This window comes from Hoplias malabaricus, chromosome X2 (assembly GCF_029633855.1).
Source record: "Hoplias malabaricus isolate fHopMal1 chromosome X2, fHopMal1.hap1, whole genome shotgun sequence".
NCBI classification, from domain to species: domain Eukaryota; kingdom Metazoa; phylum Chordata; class Actinopteri; order Characiformes; family Erythrinidae; genus Hoplias; species Hoplias malabaricus.
This window is the reverse complement of record NC_089819.1, coordinates 8767616-8786750: the sequence shown is the minus strand read 5'-3', so window position 1 is coordinate 8786750 and position 19135 is coordinate 8767616. Positions and strand designations below refer to the sequence as shown.

The 19135-nt window shown below is 38.1% G+C and overlaps 1 protein-coding gene and 1 pseudogene across 2 annotated transcripts; both read right to left on the bottom strand.

Moving 5' to 3' along the window:
- Nucleotides 1-19135, bottom strand: part of LOC136676576 (uncharacterized) — a 310723-nt pseudogene that overhangs the window by 269360 nt on the left and 22228 nt on the right.
- Nucleotides 51-18278, bottom strand: LOC136676322 (myb-binding protein 1A-like protein). 2 transcript variants are annotated; one of them, XM_066653219.1, is made up of 27 exons: nucleotides 18023-18278; nucleotides 16752-16847; nucleotides 16244-16327; nucleotides 14970-15044; nucleotides 14413-14520; nucleotides 13734-13924; nucleotides 13028-13195; nucleotides 12551-12668; nucleotides 12037-12326; nucleotides 11514-11624; nucleotides 11307-11432; nucleotides 10919-11125; nucleotides 10160-10268; nucleotides 9906-9999; nucleotides 9486-9640; nucleotides 8985-9119; nucleotides 8301-8432; nucleotides 6946-7119; nucleotides 6355-6512; nucleotides 5323-5457; nucleotides 4957-5032; nucleotides 4744-4875; nucleotides 3929-3997; nucleotides 3197-3310; nucleotides 2766-2864; nucleotides 2470-2594; nucleotides 51-1031 (listed from the first exon to the last, which is right to left on the bottom strand). In XM_066653219.1, the coding sequence occupies exons 1-27, from the start codon at nucleotides 18191-18193 to the stop codon at nucleotides 689-691; spliced, it is 3795 nt and encodes a 1264-aa protein (XP_066509316.1). In that variant the 5' UTR covers nucleotides 18194-18278; the 3' UTR covers nucleotides 51-688. The 2 variants fall into 2 exon arrangements, with proteins under 2 accessions (XP_066509316.1, XP_066509317.1); XM_066653220.1 differs by having other exon boundaries at nucleotides 11024-11125.

The following is a 19135-nucleotide window of genomic DNA, read 5'->3' as shown; positions in this document are numbered from 1 at the left end:
TAGATTTTAAAAACACATTCACATAACGTGTGTCCAAAGAATAAAGAACTTTAATGTAACATTTTACATTACAAAAAGACTCTCTCTCATATCAGACGTTCAGTTAAACTCCCAGCCTCGGTTTTCTATCATAGTAATGGAGTAAAATTTGTTTCTGCAAAATAAATGTTGTTGGATGCTTTGTTTTTTTCTACATTCTGACCAGCTGAGGTTTAAATAACACAAGTCACTTAACATAATACAAATATGAACATGTATGCAACCGCTTGTTTGTCCAGTAGTAAAAGAGGAGATCGCCAGTGCTGTAAGATTTTAAAAGGTGAATTCCAATTTTTAAAGGCTGTACATTTAAATCGTTACAATTTGCAAATATAAATCTCCAGGGGAAGAAGAACATGGAGAATGTCATGAGGTGGAAAAAAATTAGTTGGGATTTCCTCCATTTTCATCATCAATATTCTATATGAATCTATTCGGACTGTTCACTGGAGATCACGGTGTATGTGGACTGCGGTACTATAATCACACAAGGACCCTCTCCATCAGATTTTCTTACAACTCAACACAATTATTTAGAAATAGAAAACATCTGTGGAATTCCCCTTTAAAACCTGGTGTGTACCCTCTGTCCACAGGGCAGTGTTGGTGATCAGTCTTCAAGGTGATACACCTTTAGTCCTCAACACCATTACTCTGCATTTGTCTCACCTCCCACATTCTTCTTCTTTTTCTGTTTCTTCTTGCTCTGTGAGGACTGAATTTTGGCCATTTTTGCTGGAGGCTGAGGCTGAACCTCATCTCCAACCGACATCTTTCTTTTCTTGTTCTTTTTTCTCTTTTTCTTCTTCCCTCCTTCCACACCTCCTTCTACGGCTGCTGTTTCTGTGGCACCTGCAGCCTCTTTGCCCTCCAGTACTTGTGGTTTCTTGCGATTTTTGCGTTTCTTGCTCTCCGGGAGAAAACCTTTCTTTTTTTTCTTCGGTGCCTCCTGCTCCTCCACTATTTTCTTTACCTTCTCCACTTTGGGTTTCCTAATAAAAAGGAGATCAACTAAAGGTAAGATAAGGCAAGATAAAAATCTTATTTATCATATTTAGACTTTGTCAAACAGCCTTGAGGTCAGCTCTAAAACAAAGAGCACATTTCTTTACAAAAGACTATGGTAAAATCGTATCCTCCATGCAAGGTCGCTTACTTGAAATTCTTTTTGATTGTACTCATGTTTAAGCTGATGTTCATGTAGCAGCCATGCAAGACTCGGCATGTTTGGTCAAAATTAATTAATTAAAATGTCTCAACAGTTTTAAAATGAACAGACATAACAGGGCTCTCCCATGGTGTATTCTGAGTTTTTATAGAGGTCTGAATTTAAAGGTGTGCACAGCTGTAATCTGGAAAACACCACTGCCAACTCAGGTACTGTTCACACCTGGAATTAACATGACAACTGTGTGACCAGACAACAAGGGACATCCAAAAAAAACCATCCTGAGTGAGTGTATGAATGGATTCATTTATCATAAATTATGCTGAAGGACGTGCCAAATTCATTGATGCAAATAACATGTTAAAACAGCATTTCTCCCCTGAGATAAACCACTTAAAAGCTTGTATCAACATATCATCTTAGCAAGGGGAAAAATACATGTCGACAAAGGACCACAAGGAACATATTTGCAATTAGGTTTCACTATACCAGAAATATTCAGTTAAATAAAACTTAGTGAGGTCAAGTTGCTAATATTTCCTCCCAGCTTTGTCTCAAAGTGAAACTTGACATTGCTTCTTTAGTTAATAGCCACATTTTTTGGAACAAGTAAGCCACACTACAGAACAGACATAACCTGTTCTGTCCATCATTAAAAGGTTGGTTTCTATAATCAACTTTTATATTATTATTATTTTTAAGCAAGCTGTGTTCTCTTTCCATCACTTCCCTCTTATTTGCTGTAGTGAATTGCCAAAATAATAATAATGCCTGATCAATGTTATTTATTCTCATTAATATATTACAAACTGGTCACAGATCTGGATAGAATTTACAAACAGTCCAGGTGTGCAAAGAGGTCCCGAATGTGATCATGTTAGGTTTATAACTTTGTTGTTGAAGTGGTGTTGTGATCAAGAAGCTATAATCCACCATCAGAACCTGACCTGACTACTTTCTCACAGGAGTAGAGGTTGTTACTGCACTAAAGTGGAACAAACTCCTTATTAAGGCTCATAATTTCACAAGAAATCAAGCTCGTTGATTGTGTGGTTTCAACTTTGAGACCATTTTCAGAAGTGGTCTGGGACATATCAGGCCATATCACACCTGTAGTTATTCGATCACCCAGGACCCAGGTAAATGCCTGGTGTGAAAAGGGCATCAGACTGTTAAGCATCAGTTAATTATTTACTTTTAATTTATTTATTTGGTTTGGTTGCTTTCTTGCTTGTTTTTTTTTTTATTTGTTTGAAACTCACTGAATGCCGAAGAGTTTCATAACGCTCCAGTATGTATCCTCCCGCTTCCCAGACTTCTGCAAACTCTCGTCAGTGTTCATGGACGTCAGTACATTTTGGAGAGGGTCTAAATTCACCTCCATATTCTGCAGAGGACAAAACATTTAGCTTCATTACTATGAAAAAATATTATTAAATTACCATCACACAGGATTTTTTTAGTAAAGCATGTAAGTACAGTACCCCTAAATAAATAAATAGGCCTGAGCAGTGTTTGAGTTTTGATGTGCAGGGAGAGTAATGCTTCTGTTCTGTACCTGTGTGTGAATGGTCTTAACCAGGAAATGGCAGAGCTCCAAAGCTTTAACGGTTTTCTCAAGCACAGCTTTGTTCTTGCACTCCACATGTTGGAGGCACTAGGAGAGAAATGAGGGGGAAAAAAAATGACTCATTCATCAAACCCACAAGCAATGCAGTTATGTTTGTCGACTCATAGCTGACAAAGAAATGTGACCAGAGACACATTAACTTGGCTGAGAAATTCCTTGATTTCCCTCTTTCTAGGATGTGAGAAATTCAAACGAAATCATCAAAACACACGGCCACGTTCTCTGTCAGTGAAAGTTGATTTCAAAAATGGACTTGCACACACTAAGCTGTGGTTTGAATAGCACTGAATACATTTCATTGTTTGCCACTCTCCGTCTACGTGTGTCAGATTCTATCTATATATACACTACGTTTTTACCTGCAAGAGTTGTTGTGTTGTTTTCCGGCACAGTTCCGTCAACTGAGATGGAGGTATCAGCTCCTTCACTTCTTTAGACTGCAGGGCTCTTAGCACCATAACACATGCCTGGCCCTAAAATATAAATCAAAACAAACAGGGTTTATCACAATTGCCTTTACTTCCTCACTAGTGGGGGTCTCTGATATATGTTTAGAAAATAAATTATACTGAATAATATTAAAATTCAAACAATGCAATGAGATTTAATATTTCAGACCCTCTTTGGCCCTGTTGTGCTCTCCAGGCACTGAGGCTGTTTATCCAATGCTCTAGGAATGTGTATGGTGGTGGGGGTGATTTTTGGGTGTGCCATAACAATCTGCATATCATTTTTAATAGAGATTATGCAGAAAAAAGGCTATTCTCATATACACAAGTAATCAAAAGAACACAAGATGAAGTATGGTGCTGATTCTTTTTTAAATCTCCCATGTGTTTTAATTACACGTGGCTCTGGGAGTCCTGACAGGACACTCCATTTTCCATGAAACATCACTTAATTTTGCAGTAAATATACCACCTCATGCTTTTGGCATTTTCCCCACACATTATTAAGAAGCTAATCAAAGGTTTAGCAATTATAAAAAGCAAAAAATCAGAAATAAAAAAAACAGCTGGTACAAAACATAATAAAGAATGAAAAAAACCCTTATAAACATGTCAAGACACAAGACTTTGGGTGAGATTTACCTGCTGGTGTTCCCTCACTCCGGCTGTGATGTTCTCCACGGCAGTGTCCAGCAGGTTCACACACACAACCTGTAAAACAGCACAGCAGCATTTAAAGAGGAGACAGTGGTTTACAAGATGATTCGATACATACAACTCAAAACTCCTACACAATATAAACACTCATACCTCAAACACAGGAGCAGTCGTGATAAGTATAATTAATGTTATGGCAATTTCAAGTATTTATGCTGTTGGTTTTAAAGTTTAAAGTTACTGTATTTAAATAGACGCAGTAACCTTGCCCACATTACCTCCAAACTTGACAATATCACTATTTCAGAACTTGATAAATTCATACTTTCTGCACAAGTCTGATGTTTAGTACTTGTCAAGAAACTGTTGAGAAAAGCAAATAAACACAACAGAAGAGCATCTGCAGCTCAAGCTAAATCCGTGGTTACATTAGGACTGGCCATAAATATTCAGCTATTCATTCTTTGGGTAGGTTTTTAATTTAGAGATTTGCATTAAGTTTTTTGCATAAATGTGACTATTGAGAAAGGCAATGCTCCACTCCACCTGTATTCAGGCTCATAGACTTAAAAGTCCTGAATCAAGCCTAACACATTACAACCTACTTAAAACAACACATGGCTACAGTTTATTTCCTCAGCTTTATACCTCTTAATTAGAGCACCTCAACAAAGCTCTGTTTAACTGTGCCCTTAGTGGCACAGCATATGCATGAGTTAGCAAACAGAGCTGCAGTGCTGCCTTGGGACTTTAAAGCGCCCATCGGACGTGGATTTTCTGATTGATGTGCGTGTTCTTACAGGGAATTTGTTGAAGAGATCGATGAACATGTCTCCAGTCAGGGGGCTTTTTCTCCGTGTCATGAAAGACGTCAGTGCATCTTTGAAACACAGAGTCACTCTCTCTACATCTGCTTTTCCCATTTTCATCACCTGAAAAATCACACAGTCACACGTCGGGCATTTGCCAGAAACACTAATCTTCAATATCAGTGTGTGGGTGCTGCAATTTACCTCAGCTGCAGGTGTCTGGGTTGAGTCTGATTCCTTCATCGCACCCCGTAACACTTTAAGCACATAGAGTGCAGCACTGAGACATACACAGAAACACAATTTTAAATCACACCCATCTAAATGCAGAGCAACTTTCAGACAAATAAAGTGTATAAGTAAAGTTCTGAAAGTTGTATGCACCGACGTGCATACCTGTTGTCTGTAGGGCATGTGCCAAATAGTTTTCACAGAAAAATCTTGCACCAGGGGTGCTCAAATATTTGAATACATATCTGTAGCACCTTTAACCTTCTAAAAAAAAACATTGTCTGTGCTATTAGTGACTGCAAAGTGACTAAAACCATGTGACTTGACCTATGAGCTCACCTGAAGTAATATAGTGACACTGAGGAATCCTGCATCTTCTGTGCTCGACCAATCAGACGCTCCATCATCTCATGAAGCTCCGCCTCCCGCCCCTCCACTTCTCTGCAATACTGCTTCCCACGACACAGCTGATTCCTGACATGTGGGCACACACACACACACACACACACACACACACACACACACACACACACACACACACACACACACACACACAAACACAAACACAACGTTTACTCAAACTTTGACAACACCAAAAAAAAGTCAATATTTTAACACCTATGGAGCAGGAATTGACCAATAACCTAATCTTGGTTTGTGTTATTGAATATATGGAGTTCTCTCTCGTCAAAAAAACAACAGATGCCTTTTCTCTCCCATGAGCACAGAGAGACAGAGACAGAGAGAGAGAGAGAGAGAGAAGCTTACAGGACTGAGAGAGTTTATATGTTTTCACACTTATTTACAGACACTAGGTCACCATACATACATTACTAATACATTAGACTGGTTTCGAGCAAGCAAACAGACTGGAGAGCTAGCAAATGGGGAGGAAACATTATCTGATTTTCATAAAAAGTGTATTTAGATTACAATCATGAATGTCACCTTTAACAAAAGTTAAAAAAGCATTTTTAACATGGGGTCCATTATCGCACTGTGTGAGAGAGACTTTAGTGTTATTTAATAAATATGTGTGTGTGTGTGTGTGTGTGTGATGTCACGTGAGTGACGTTTATATGAGCTAAAGATGTGTGTCTTCAGCTATGAATTCTTCTTTATGCCAACATTTGCAGTTAAAAGTTTCAGAAGCACTATTTAGTTTGAGTTGAGGATTAAAACACTTAGCACTAATACATAAATCTAACATCATCTAATGGGAAGCTACAGTAGCATGTGGCTATTTTTAGAATTATTACTTCACATTTACATTCACAAAATTTAGCCGAAGTTCTTATCCAGAGCAACTTTCAGATTGAATGATGTTACAGATGAAGGCTACTGCAGTGTTATGAGTTCAAACGAACAGACCTGAAGATGTCTGCGGCTCTTCGCAGAAAGTCCGCTTCTTGTTGACCGCTCTCAGAGCTCATGCCCTTCTCAATAACGCTGAGCAGGGGTTCCACCATCTGCAGAACCAGTGTACTGTTGCCCTGCTTAGACAAAAACACTTCCACCAAGTCCAACACCTACACACACACACACAGGAAAAGGTAAAGGTTGGTAAATAATTATACATGATTTAAGTGACAAAGTAGACAGTTAAGTAAAAAACATCAAAGCTTTTTCAAATACATGTTTAGTGTGTTTTTGTGTGTGGCACTGGAGCTACATGACTAATGTAGCTATCAAGCAACACAGCGTTCAATTCTAAGGATCACTGGGAGGCAAATCAATAAATCATTGACAGGAGATTTTGAAACTCTGAACGATACACTTTAGTGTCTCCATTCACTTTTCTCCCACTCTGTGGAAAAGTAATCTGATTCAGTTGAATCTCCTGGGCTAAAGGACTAATGTTTATTCACAAAATAGATGCTGAATGATACATTTTTGAGATAAGAGGAGAACATTACTCGTATTATTCACTCAATAGCTCATTCACATAGCACAATGACCCACTTTAATCTTAAAGTCCCGAACAAGTGTTTTCTCTTTGCGCAGTCGCTCTTTCTCATCCTTTTTGGCCTGCAGCTTCTTCTTCTGCTCCCCAAAGAGAGTGGCTAGGTTTTCGTCCAGTTTCATCATGGCTTCATCATCCATCTCCTCGTCATCACTGCCGTCTTCCTCAGTGGCCTACGCAGAAGAATGGACACAGGCTCACATCACTCTCATTCTTTACTGTTTATCAGACTTCTACTATCATTCATCTGCTTTAGCTTTCACTGTGAACAGATGCATGCGTGTACACACACACACACAGACACACATATCAAGTACCTGGAGTCACAATTTTTCCTAAAAAAAAGGAAAAGGTTTTTTTTTCTTCTGTAGGCAATTTGTAATGAAACATTTAAAGGCAATATTTACAATTGTAATCAAAAAAGGCTTTTTAGAAGATTCAGATGTTTCCTCACCATATACTAGCTTTTCAGTTTGTTTATGTGCTGGAAACCGGTCTAATGTGTTTACGAAGCCTGAATGTCAATAAATGTAAAGGGAAAAAAAAAATGTCTAGGTCCGGTATGCTAGGCTTTCTCTCTCTCTTTGCTTATTGCAGAGGCATCTGGATTTAAAAAATAACATACCAGGATAAGGATATTGAAGCCATTTAAATTGATCATTTTAGAGGCTTAACTGGACTATACTCAAGTAAGACAAATGTGTGGCTTTCGTAAGATTAAGAAAACAGTTAAGAAAATGCATGGTTAAAGAATAACAGTTGTTCTTAGACAATTGTAAGAAAGAAAAAAAAAAAAGAGAATTCTTAATATTTTTAAATAAATTTGTCTTAACTGTTATCTTGAAGTTGAAGAAATGAAATATACCTGAAAATTTAACCCCTCATAATTTAAGCTTGAAATATTCAGGTGAGTGCTAATTTGAAATATAACCCTGATTATATACTTTGTTACACAGCAAATAATGTATATCAGTTCTTTATCATTTTTATTCCCAAAATGAAACATATATAATCAATATAACATTACAACATGCTTTTACTTGTGTTGGCAATTACTGACTTCTCAGTACTATTCCCCAGGTTTGAGGTACAAACCTAATTATGGAAAACTCAATTATAGAATACCAGCTGTGTCCCAGAGGGTACCAATACTGTCCCCCAAACTACTGATAAACTCATCACTACTGATCTAAACAATGGCTCAACACCAGACACAAAACCTATGCTTTACAGAAAGTGTTCCACTATAAACAGCAACTTTGTTAAAGCTGACAAATGAGAAAGGTTCAGCCCTCACACACAGAGGAAGAGCAAGGTTGAGTCTACTCATCATAACCCACTCATTCATTCATACCAGAACATTCTGTCCCTGAAGAACCTTCATCAGCTCCAGGCGGAAATTTTGATCCACTTCCTCCTGCTCTTCCTCCATTGCTTCATCATCATCGCCATCATCATCATCATCAGTGTCTGATTCCTCTTCATCCTTTAAACAAAGATCAGAAAATTCAAAGAGAAATTCCATATTTATTCAAAATAGGTCACGCTAAAGAAGCACAGTAAGCATTAGAGTTTACTAATACAGAATAAATGGGAAGTGGGAAGCAACAATAACTGGAGTAAAAGTGCATCAATAGTCCCCAACAGGGCAGGAAGTGTAGAGAAAAAAAAAAAAAAAAAAACAACATTATAGGAGGTGTCAGATACAATTTAATACATTTGTAAGATCTAAATATGTCAGAAGTATTAGGATTTGCACCACATAACACACACACACACACACACAGGAATGCATCATGTAATTTATTTAAATATACAGAATAAATGTAGTTTAAGAAAAACAAGACCTCATTTTATTCAGAGGTGTACAAAATTATCTCCTGTTTAATTTTTGTTTATTTTATGAATTTTATGAATTATGTGGTGTATTCCATAGCATTATTTTTAGAAATGTTGTGCTTACACAATAAAAACCACTGACTTTTCATATGTAGGTAATAAAGCTGAACTTGTAGATGTAGTGATAAAAACCACTCACCTCTCCTTCCTCCTTTTCAGCATCTTCTTCTTCTTCATCCTCCTCAGCTGCTTGCTTTTGCTTCGTCCTTTCCCCTTCTTTCTCATCCATCACCACCAGGCCACTTTCCTCTTCATCATTACTAGGATCCAAAACCTGAAGGTGATTTTAAAACTTTCTTTATATCCTCACTCTCCAAGAGCCAATATTAAACTTTTACACAGCTTGAGTACAAGTGCTCCTTTGGTGAAACGATATAGTGATTGTAATTTATTTCTTTTATCTTTTTTAATGATTATGTATTTATATATTTAGTGACTGTCTTCATAGTTACAGCTGAACTCAGGGCTGGAAGAAAAGGATACTTCTAAACAATATATAAATACAAACTTTTTAATCAATATAGACATAATAGACTTTTTAAAATCATCTTGACCTGTATAACACCATAGCTATCTCTAGTTTGGAGCTGAAGGGAGCATATTAGGTGTGGTTTTTGTATATTGTATATATGTGTCTCACATTCAGTATAGCGCTGAGAGCTGGTTGTGTGAGGTGAGGGCAGATGCGGCCGAAGGCTGTTTTACACACACTCCGGATCAGGCGACTGGGCTGAGAGAGCAGAGAGAGCAGGATCTCCACAACAACCTCCACCCAGTGTGGCTCCTGCTCACTTTCTGTAGCATACAAACAAACACACTCCATGAATCCACACTATTGTCCAACTACGCTAAATTAAATTAATAAATTTAATCTACAGATCAGTTCTGAAATGAAATTCTCTCAGGGACAGAGAGAAATGGATTAGTAAATTCATTTAGAGAAGTCAATGAAGCATCGTATCTATAATCAACCAAACAGACAGTGTCTGATTTTAGTGAGCACCTTCATCATAGTCCTGATGAATTCCCAGTTATTCAGAACACACAGAAAAATGCAAACCTGTTTGTTTCTTCTTCTTTTTGGATTTCTTGGCCTGTGCTTTTTCCATACAGCTCTGCAGATCTTTCAGCAACTCAACACTGTCCTCTGGAGCCTAAACATGGTATTACATAAAAAAAACACTGTCATTTGTGGGTGTGTTAAGGCACAGGGTTAACAGCAATTCTGAAGTTATTCTTTCTTCCCTTCTGTAAAATTAAAGCAGGATTTCGACCAAAGAGACTGGGTGACACTTAGTGTGCCTGTTTACTTACCTTAAATATCTGAATACCGACAATAAGTAGGAGATGTTGGAATGCTGTGTGTTCTGGAGCTGGAGACTTCTTCATTTTCTTCATCAGTGTCTCCACTGACTCCAGCATGCTAAACACACACACACAAACATTTTACCAACAGTAAAGAGGAAAAAATACATATTGCTCTTTTTTTAATGAAAAAAAAAGAAAATCTTACGAAACAATAACTCAACCCAGAAACCTTAACATAACATTTTTGTTATTCTGTAGATCAGGGGTCTACAAACTACGGCCCACTGCTTTCATTAGACCGTCCCTTATGACTAAAGCAGCAAAGCATGCAGCAAAGAGCATAGATTTGGTTAGAACCAGAATAGACATGTCTCTAAACCAATGGCTTTGTCATTTGTCCCTGACGTGTGAGAGGCTGTGGCTGTAAGGAGAAAGCTATCAGCTAGAAAACAATTCAGGTCTTTTAGGAGATTTTCCCTGTGCGCTTACACACTTAATGTAGATGCACAAGCTGAAATAACTGCTGTCCTGTACTCCACAGTGATTTTACGTTTTCCAAATATTAATACTTTAGTCTCAAAATATAAACAACTTTAAATTCTAAATATTTATGACATGGCATATAGTGTTTTTTCTAGATGTCTTCTCCTCTGGTTGCAGTCCGGCCCCCTGAAAGACTGAAAAACTGTGAGCTGGCCCTTTGATTAAAATGTATGAGGGCCCCTGCTCTAGATGGGACAATGCAAATGACATCATAGCTCTCACCTGTTCCAGGCCTGTGTCTGCTCTGCTGTGAGTGTTTGAGTGCTCTGTACATGTGTTTTGTGTTTCAGCAGTGTGTCTGCATATTCCACCAGTCGAAACACCCACATGGAGCCATCGGCCATCACTCCCAGCACACGGCGCTTACTCGCAGTTTCAGACTCTGCACAGTCTCCCAGGACAGGCAACACACTCAGATACTGCAGCAGACTAACAAAACCAAACACACACACACAGAGAGAGAGAGAGAGAGAGAGAGAGAGAGAGAGAGAGAGAGAGATGAACTGGAGTCTAAATTAATTTGATACATTTTGGTTCAATTAGTAGTTATTAAGAATAATAAAATACAAAGAATAAAAAATAAGCTCTTCTAAAAGAAATCAGGCCATACCTGTAGAACGCAAAGGTAGTTACAGAGCGTGTGTTTTGGTCGAGCGGGTCAGAGAGAGAGAGACGAGTCTCTGGAATTACTGATGTGGCTTTTTTTGTCTCAAAAAATGCTTGGAAGAAGATAAACCTGAAATAAAACTACAAATTAAACACAAACAGACACAATGAAAATGTTGTATTAGACACAAAATTAGGGCATGTGTGTTACCTGGATATGTCCATAACTAGTTCCTCGTCTTTTTTAATCTGATGGTTCTCCACAATTGAGATTAACCGTGGAATGATCCACTTCCGGAAACGGAACACACATGTTTCATTTCTGAAGAAGAAAGAGAAAAAGAGCTGCGAACTGACAGACGAGTATCCCCGAAGTTCTCAACAATCTGCATCTTATCCTCAACTACTGATTTTTTTTTCTCTTTTGTAAAAGCTTAAGATGAACAGGCTCGTGTCATTTGTGTAGTTGAATCTGCTAAAGTTAATCAATCTGATATTCAACTTCTCTAAAGCAAACTACTCTTTTTTACAGCACAACAGCTTTATTCATTTGTTGTTGCATTACGTGGTTGTTTTGATAACTGAACAATTTTAAACAATCTCACAACATAAGATCATAGATAATGACGAAGCCAAAGCATTTGGAAAAGCACTCATCTAAGTTATTAATCGACCTGTTGACAGTAGTTTGTAACTTAGTGTAAAAGGTAATTAAGTCTGTGGTGGACGCTTACTGCACAGTGGCATCCGGGCCTCCTCGCTGTTTGCGTGTGCTGAACTCCAGACAATTTTCAAGCTGTGGCTGACAAAAAGCTTCCTTAAGCCAGCCTACGTACTGCTTCAATGCCATGGGCTCCATGTGCTCCACAACCTTCCAAAAAGACGGGACAGCTGGAGAACCTTGGTGTGTGAGTCGAGTGAAGGCCAGAATGACAGCCAGCTGCTTATCTGGATCCCTGCAACTCTGTAGGAAGGAGCTCACATAAACGTCCATCTCTGGAGAGAATTTAAACCTCTCTGGGAGCTGTCAGGACACACACACACACAAACAAACACAGAAACAAACAGAACCTTTAATACATCATTTAAAGCAAAATCTCAGAACAACTGAGCTTCAGTGCACAGAGAGAGATTCAAACTGATTTTCTCTCTAACACATCACAGCAAAGTTATGATATCATAAGGCTTAGATTTAGAAATGTGGGCTCTGATTCAACAGTGGGCAGAGAGGTGTTGGATTGGACTCACCTGAGCAGACACCACATGCTCCCCATAGCGTTTCATCACTTCTCCAGAGAGAACAAACTGCAGCTGAGAAAGAGACAGCAATGGAAGTGCTGCACCAAGGAGACGAAATGCTAGATAACTGAGAAAGCATAAGAGACCAGATAAAAGCAGAAAAAAAAAGAGTGAGACTGGTTAGTTTTTGACAGTCTTTCTAAGGCCATGTGAAGAGTAACACCAGAGACATTATAAAGAAGGAAGAGACAGTTCACTGGCAAATAAATGATATCATTATATTTTAATTAAAAAGTTATATGAGCCAAAAGCCACACACTGTTGTTTCCACCAGATGATTTTAAAGAGTCTTTAAAATTTGGGTGTAAACATGTCTCCCTTCCAAGGAGACATGACCCTGGTCTTGTATGGGTCCAGTGGCATAACCGGGATGGTCATTGAGAGTGGACAGACTGTACTATAAATAAGAACTTTGTTAGTACTCACTGGCAGGGTCCTGGGGTGTCTGAGAGCAAGCCGCTGATTACAGCCTCCTTCCAGAAAACCTCAAAGCTGTCCTCTCTCAGAGAAACTTGCAGCAGATCCAGTGCTACTGAGGGCAAGATACTCTCCTTCTTTACAGAGCGAGCAGCCGTCTTTAAAACCTCCACCAACCTGACAACACACACACACACAGTCAGACAAAAAGCGTGCATCTGTATATCCAATATACATCATACAACTGTCCAGATCTATGCCTTATTCACTGTTTAGCAGAATTCTATATATTCTAAGGGTCACACTATGTCTTTCAATAGCATTAAAATGGTACCCAAGGAAACACAGAACACCCACAATACACAGTGCACATGCATCAACTGAATGTTTCAATCATAAATCCAGTGTTATTGATAAAAATAGCTGAAAGTATTAAATCCAAACGATTAAAATAACTGGCAGTCCATACCTCAATGTTGAGGGTGGGGCAGTTATATGTTCATTATCAGTTTATTGTGAATTTTATCTTTGATGAATTCATGTTCTAATGATGGCTTGTGTTCCGTAAATAAAGTTTTTATTTTGACCATTTCACCCCTTGTTCTGAAACATATCCTGAGTAGAGGCCTTGTGCATGAAAGCATATGTTTGATCAGTTCCACAGTATGAGGAGTTTACTGATGTTGTTTTCTGTATGATGCGGTGTATGTCTCACCGAGGCAGGGTATGTTTGCAGATGATGCTTGCAGTCCCTAGCAGTTTCTTCAGTTTTGCCGGTTTAATGACAGAGGGAAACTTCTGCATGGCCACCAGCAGCAGCTCTAACTGCTCAGGGCTGCTCAGGGCAGAGGTCAAATCAGTTTGCAGAGCATTTAACAGCACCTCCTCAAACACATCCTCCGATGTCTGCAAGAGAGCACAAAGACATTTGTGATCGATGATGACACAAAAGCACAACACAGAACAGCATGCATCAACAGTTTAATAAAACAACAACACATACAGCAATGCTCAGAACAATGTGTTAATTCAGCTTTGTGACGGGGTGACAGCAGCATATTTGGACAAATAACTAACAAACGTGCACCATACAATAAGTCATGGTTAAATCGAACAAGCCTACAAGTCCTAAAAAGGTGATTCTTCTACATACCTACAAATTAATCATTTTAAAAAATGTTTATATATGGATTCGGTACCCACACATACATACATACATATATATAAAATAATTAATTAAATTTATCAGTTGCTTTCGTCAACACAGTTAAACATGCAAAACAATAACAATAATAATAATAATAATAAAATTGAAGAATGGAATAGCTTTATTATTCGATTCAAAATGATCTAATTTTCAGCATCACAGTGAGACAATCAGAAATGTCACACACCTCACTCAGAATGTCCACCATGGTTTTCCTGGGCAGCTCCCTCAGGTGATCTTTGTACTGAGCAAGAGTCTGAAGCAACTTAATACACTCCAACAGAACCTCCGGCTCCTAAACAGCAAGAGGCAGTGACAGAGAAGAAGCCGAGAAGATATAAACAAAAAATTTAGAGGGGAAAAAAAATCTAGCAAAAGCAAATGTATTTAATTATTTACCTAATTAAAATCAACCAGGCAAGACATGTTTTTATTTAATGTAGCTAAAAACTAATGGAAGATTATACACTAAATTATCACACACTTGTCTCAGACTGTGTAGCACTGTTCAGTCTCTAATAGAATGTGGTTCCTAACACTGTATTACACACTGCACCCTATAAATTACACAATACAGTACAGATAAAATTCAGGCTGCTAATTTTACTTTGTTTTTTTTTCCAAATGACTATATTTAAGAACAGGGGAAGTTGTGTAAACAAGATTTTTACTAAATTATGTTTAAAAACACCAGATAATAACATATTAATATATGTATAATACATATATTGGAGGTGTACATACTTTGTGCAAGCGAGTGGACTGAGAAAGTGCAAGCACTCCAAAAAAATTCCCAAATGCCACATTTCTGATTTGTTTCTGTCACAAGAAAAAGAGAGGGAAAAAAGAAAGAAAGAGAGAACATTTAGGTTGTAATATTGAACATTTGACTTCAATAGTGCATTAGACTGCCATGTTAAACATCCACCTATTTTAAACAGAAAATATAAAACAGACACAATTATAAACCACTCCCTAAACCAGACCCTTCTAGGAACCATTCTGGACGTGCTCTTAAAAACTCCTTTCTTTGAAAATTAGTGTGTTTACCTTGTTATCATTTCCCTGATCTTATACACTTGGAGATATATCTGTGGGTGGGTGACCCATGTCAATTGTGTGATTAGTCAGGGAAAAGTGACCTGAAGTGTTAGTCAGTATTAAAGAAATTCTGATGCAATACAGCAGATATTTATTAAAATAAGCAATAAGAATTTATTTGGAAAAAAACCCACATTATTACAGTAAGCAGTGATATTCTTTTATGTGAACGAGTTGGTTTACCCCTTACTAAACCTCTCCTAGTAGCAATACTGCATTATTTGAGGTTATTATCCAATGCTTAGTGTTACCGGTTAATGAAACGGTAATGAAACCTATACAATCAAAGAGAAGGCCTGGAAACAAACTTTATTCATCACACTAACTTACATCTACTACATTTTAGAAACAAATATAATTTATTGTATTTATGTTTTTGCATTTGCTGTAAACATGTATGTTATTTTATACAAGCACCACACTTATTCATTCATTCATTATCTGTGACCGCTTATCCACTTCAGGGTGGGTCCAGAGTCTACCTGGAATCATCGGGCTTCACAGGGCAACACACACACAGTCACTCACAAAGTCACCCCTACGGACACTTTTGAGTCGCCAATCTACCTACCAACGTGTGTTTTTGGACCGTGGGAGGAAACCAGAGCACCCAGAGGAAAGCCACGCGGACACAGGGAGAACACCCCAAACTCCTCATAGACAGTCACCAGGAGCGGGACTTGAACCCACAACCTCCAGGTCCTTGGAGCTGTGCGACTGGGACACTACCTGCTGCGCCACTGTGTCGCCACCACACTTATTGAACATTTAAATTATTTTAAATAATAATAATTATAATAATCTTAGGTGCCAAAAGTAACAAACTTATTCGAATTAAAAAGGAGCTTTAAGAAAACTGCTACATCACAAATCAATGTATTTTCCTTGAAGCTCCATGTATTCAGTGTGTCTCTCACCTTATTAACTGCTTGTAGGTCATGTTTTTCTTTGATCTGTTCCAAAGTGCTCTTAAGGGAGAGCTCTTCGAACATACTCAGCACCTAAAACCACAAAAGGAGCATACATTAACAGGCGTAAATATTTTTATTTAACTTCAATTAAATCATAACTGCAGTAAACAATTGAAGGATAATAAAAATAAAAATTCTGAGGTCCAAAATGGAGTGGAGAAAAATGCAAGGGCAGAATGCATGCACTAAACCAATTATGAGCTGAGGGAAGTAAATGCCAATACGTAATTGGGACACACCTAGTGCGTATCTAATCAACATAATAAATGGAATCATTAAGAGAACTACAAGTAGAAAAAACCCAACCCTAACACAGAGTGCTTCTGAGAATATAAAAGGAGTATTTTCTTTACTTTGACCTAAAAACAGATCAATATTAACATTTCATTAGAGTTGAAATGTCCAAGGTTTTGCACACGAATAAAAACTCTGTTTTCCTCCAGTCAGAAAGTACCTGCGCAAGAGTGGCACTGTAGCCGGTGCGAGCATGCTCTCGCCCATGAGAAAGTCCATTCACTAGCCTCTTCACCACATACTGCAACTCATCTGTCTGGAAATCACACACAAAGCAAAATATTAATTGACAAACAATAAAAGAATTTTAAATTAGCTGTATTTTTCATTTAAGAACAATCTTTTCTTTACTATTAGTGATTGGAATATACCTGTACTGCTGACCTTTACATTGTTCTTCATTATCTGCTGCAGTTTTTGTGTGTGATGTTCAGTAGTGTGCTGTAGTTATAATCTTCAGAAGTGTGTGGTACTGACCTGTCCGCTGTTCTTCAGTACGTGCAGTAGTTTATTTGTGTAATGTCCAGTAGTGTGATGTAGATAAATTGTTCACTAATGTGTGGTTCAGACCTGGACACTTTTCTTCAGTAGCTGCATTAGTTTGTGGGTGTAATATTCAGCAGTTTGTGTGTGATGTTCAGTAGTGTGGTGTAGTTATAATGTTCACTAATGTGTGGTTCAGACTTGTACACTGTTCTTTGGTAGCTGCAGTATTATGGTGTAGTTATAATGTTCAGTAGTGTGTGTTGTGACCTGTCCGCTGTTCACCAGTAGCTGCAGTAGTGTTATGTAGAATCGACCTTCAGTAGTGTGATGTAGTTACAACGTTCCGTTGTGTGGTGTAGTTACAACGTTCAGTAATATTGTGTAGTTACAACATTCAGTAGTGTTTTGTAGTTACAACGTTCAGTAGTGTTTTGTAGTTACAACGTTCAGTAGTGTTTTGTAGTTACAACGTTCAGTAGTGTTTTGTAGTTACAACGTTCAATAGTGTTTTGTAGTTACAACGTTCAGTAGTGTTTTGTAGTTACAACTTTGTGTGGTGTAGTTATAACGTTCAGTTGTGGTTGGTTGTGACCTATCCACTGTTCTTCAGTAGCTGCAGTAATTTGTGGGCGTAATATTCAGTAGTTTGTGTGTGTAACGTTCAGTAGTGTGATGAGTTAGTTATACTGTCCAGTAACCTGTGTGTTCAGTAGTTTGTGGTTCTGTCCTGTCAGCCAATTTCCGTATTAGCAGTAGTTTTTGTGTAATGTTCAGTAGTGTGATGAGTTAGTCACACTGTCCATTAATCTGTGTGTTCAGTAGTTTGTGGTTCTGTCCTGTCAGCCAATTTCCGTATTAGCAGTAGTTTTTGTGTAATGTTCAGTAGTGTGATGAGTTAGTCACACTGTCCATTAATCTGTGTGTTCAGTAGTTTGTGGTTCTGACCTGTCCGCTGTTCTTCAGTATCTGCAGTAGTTTGTCCGCTGCCCGAAGCCTTGTGTCTCTCTCGGGTTTAGAGATCTCCCAGAACAGGTCCAGCAGCTCGCGGCTCCGCTTCAGTAAACCTTCAGGGTCATTCACCGTGGGACGAACCGAACCGCTATCCGGATCCTCCATAGTCTCCAGACCTCGCGTTGTTGAAAGGAACACGAGAGTAACACGTGTGAGCAGAACAGGAGGGCTGGAGGAAGAGGTTGGTGGAGTCTACTACAGAATTACTTTCTTTTTCAAAACAAAAGTCCCCCAACCCATTTATGTATGTATGTATGTATGAATGTATTTATTTATTTATTTATTTATTTATTTATTTATTTATTTATTTATTTATTGTCATAACGAAGAGTCATTTTGAATACAAAAATAAAAATAAATAAAAAATAATTTAAAATCCCCGCGAAATATTGATCAGATATATACACATATCTATGCAGAACCACTATACTAGATTAAATAAGTATATGTATATTAATTCAGAGAAAATAATAAATATTATTAATTTTTAATTAATTAAGGGGGTGTTATAACAATCTTAAATATATTTTTTCATATATGACAACATTGAAAATATGAGATTGACCTATGGTAGCAACACTACAGAAGATTCATTCATTCATTGTCTTTAACCACTTATACAGTTCAGGGTCTCTGTGTGTCCAGATCCTACACAGAATTAATGGGCGCAAGGCCGGAACACAACCTAGAGGGGGTGCCAGTCCTTCGCAAGGCAACACACACACACACACACACACACACACACACACACACACACACACACACACAAAGCACTGAATATGAACCACTGAGGGTCCCACCACAGCAGTGTTTCTGAGAGTGTGGTAATTGTAGCCACAAAATGGTCCCTTTGGTCAGACCCTTACTGCACATTTGCTCTTGATGTTGTGAAAAGTAAAGTACCGACTTACCCTCGCTCGCTCTCTCTGTTCTCACTGAAGACAGATTCAGTTCTCTGTGTCTCTGCAGCTGAGGAGAGGGGATATTACACAGTGTGAAATCTTTAAACACCAATCAGAATAATCCAGTAATCACCAGAGGTCTGTT